Source organism: Nanorana parkeri, unplaced genomic scaffold (genome assembly GCF_000935625.1).
Source record: "Nanorana parkeri isolate BGI_ZX_2015 unplaced genomic scaffold, ASM93562v1 scaffold3732, whole genome shotgun sequence".
In the NCBI taxonomy this organism is placed as follows: domain Eukaryota; kingdom Metazoa; phylum Chordata; class Amphibia; order Anura; family Dicroglossidae; genus Nanorana; species Nanorana parkeri.
The window spans coordinates 1,346-2,499 of record NW_017310000.1 but is presented as its reverse complement, the minus strand read 5'-3'; the positions used below and the strand labels follow the sequence as shown (position 1 = coordinate 2,499).

The 1,154-nt window shown below is 51.5% G+C and overlaps 1 protein-coding gene across 1 annotated transcript in view; it reads right to left on the bottom strand.

The window, feature by feature from the left end:
- The window catches only part of LOC108803441 (acylamino-acid-releasing enzyme-like), a 7,786-nt gene that overhangs the window by 5,319 nt on the left and 1,313 nt on the right, over positions 1-1,154 (bottom strand). Inside the window, exons 3-4 of the mRNA XM_018575282.1 lie at positions 951-1,037; positions 731-869 (exon numbers count right to left, since the gene is read on the bottom strand). Coding sequence (XP_018430784.1) covers positions 731-869; positions 951-1,037 — 226 coding nt within the window. The remainder of the gene's footprint in view (positions 1-730; positions 870-950; positions 1,038-1,154) is intronic.

The following is a 1,154-nucleotide window of genomic DNA, read 5'->3' as shown; positions in this document are numbered from 1 at the left end:
GGTGCGGGGGGGGGGGGGGGGGGCGGCCCCTTCTTCGGGACGCAGAAGCGATCTGGCGACAGGTAAGTCGCCAGGATCGGTTCTGTTGTAAAGCCGACAGTCGGCTCTGCAAGTTTAAACAGAGTCCCGATGCCGGCGACGTACACTGCACGTCGTCAGTCACGAAGGGGTTAAATCATTTAGTGGAAATCTGTCTTTACTTTGCATATAGTCCGGGCTTATGGCTTAGCTTGTGTTGTCACCATGTGCATAGCTTATGTGCATGGTGACAACATTTCGCCCATGTACTGTTAGAATTTTGAGCTTGTGAGCATGTGTCGGCGGGGAGAAGTCGCGTGTCAAAGCTGCACACTTCCTTTCCTCATTCTGGGAGTAACTCATCGCATGTAAAGTTCTTTCATCGGTCACATTGATACTCTTGAAGATCCTGCGGGTATATTTTGCACATCACCGATGTCATTTCCGATTCTTTGTCACCAATTATATTTGTATTATTATTCCGCACTGATTTTTTTAATGAATATTTATACTTTGTACACTTTTGTATTCGTCTCGTCTTCAGGTCGGCGCAAATAAACGAACTCGAGTTAATTTTGATTTGTGGAAATAATTTGGGAATCTCCAGATCCCGGCTTGTGATCATCGAATGGAAACTGTTATTTTAGCATTAGAAACATTGTGACCCCCCCAATCCCCCATTACGGCTCCCGGGAGGATATCCGGCACGCACCGTATTGCGGGTTCTCCTGCTCCGGAGGCGGTTTGTGGCCCTTGTAGCTCCAGCTTATGTTGGCGATGGGCTTCTCCTCCTCCAGGGACACCCAGCTGATCGCCTCCTCCTTACCGGCCGGCGGAAGAAACCCGACTTTCTGTACACAGAGGAGAGGAGAGTGTTTGTGGGACGGAAGCCGAGGACGGAGATGACCACCGTTCAGAGTTACTGGACTCACCACAGTCGGAGGACAAGCCGGAGAGGAAAACCGGACGACCAGCAAATCCCGATCAATCGCCATCAGCTTCCAGCTCCCGGGGGAGGAGTCTGGTGGGATAAAGAGGACCAATAGCTGAGCCACCCGCTGGGACCAATCACAGAGGGACCACCACCCGACCATCACTGACACCATACACCCAACTGTGCGCCACTGTACTCCCCC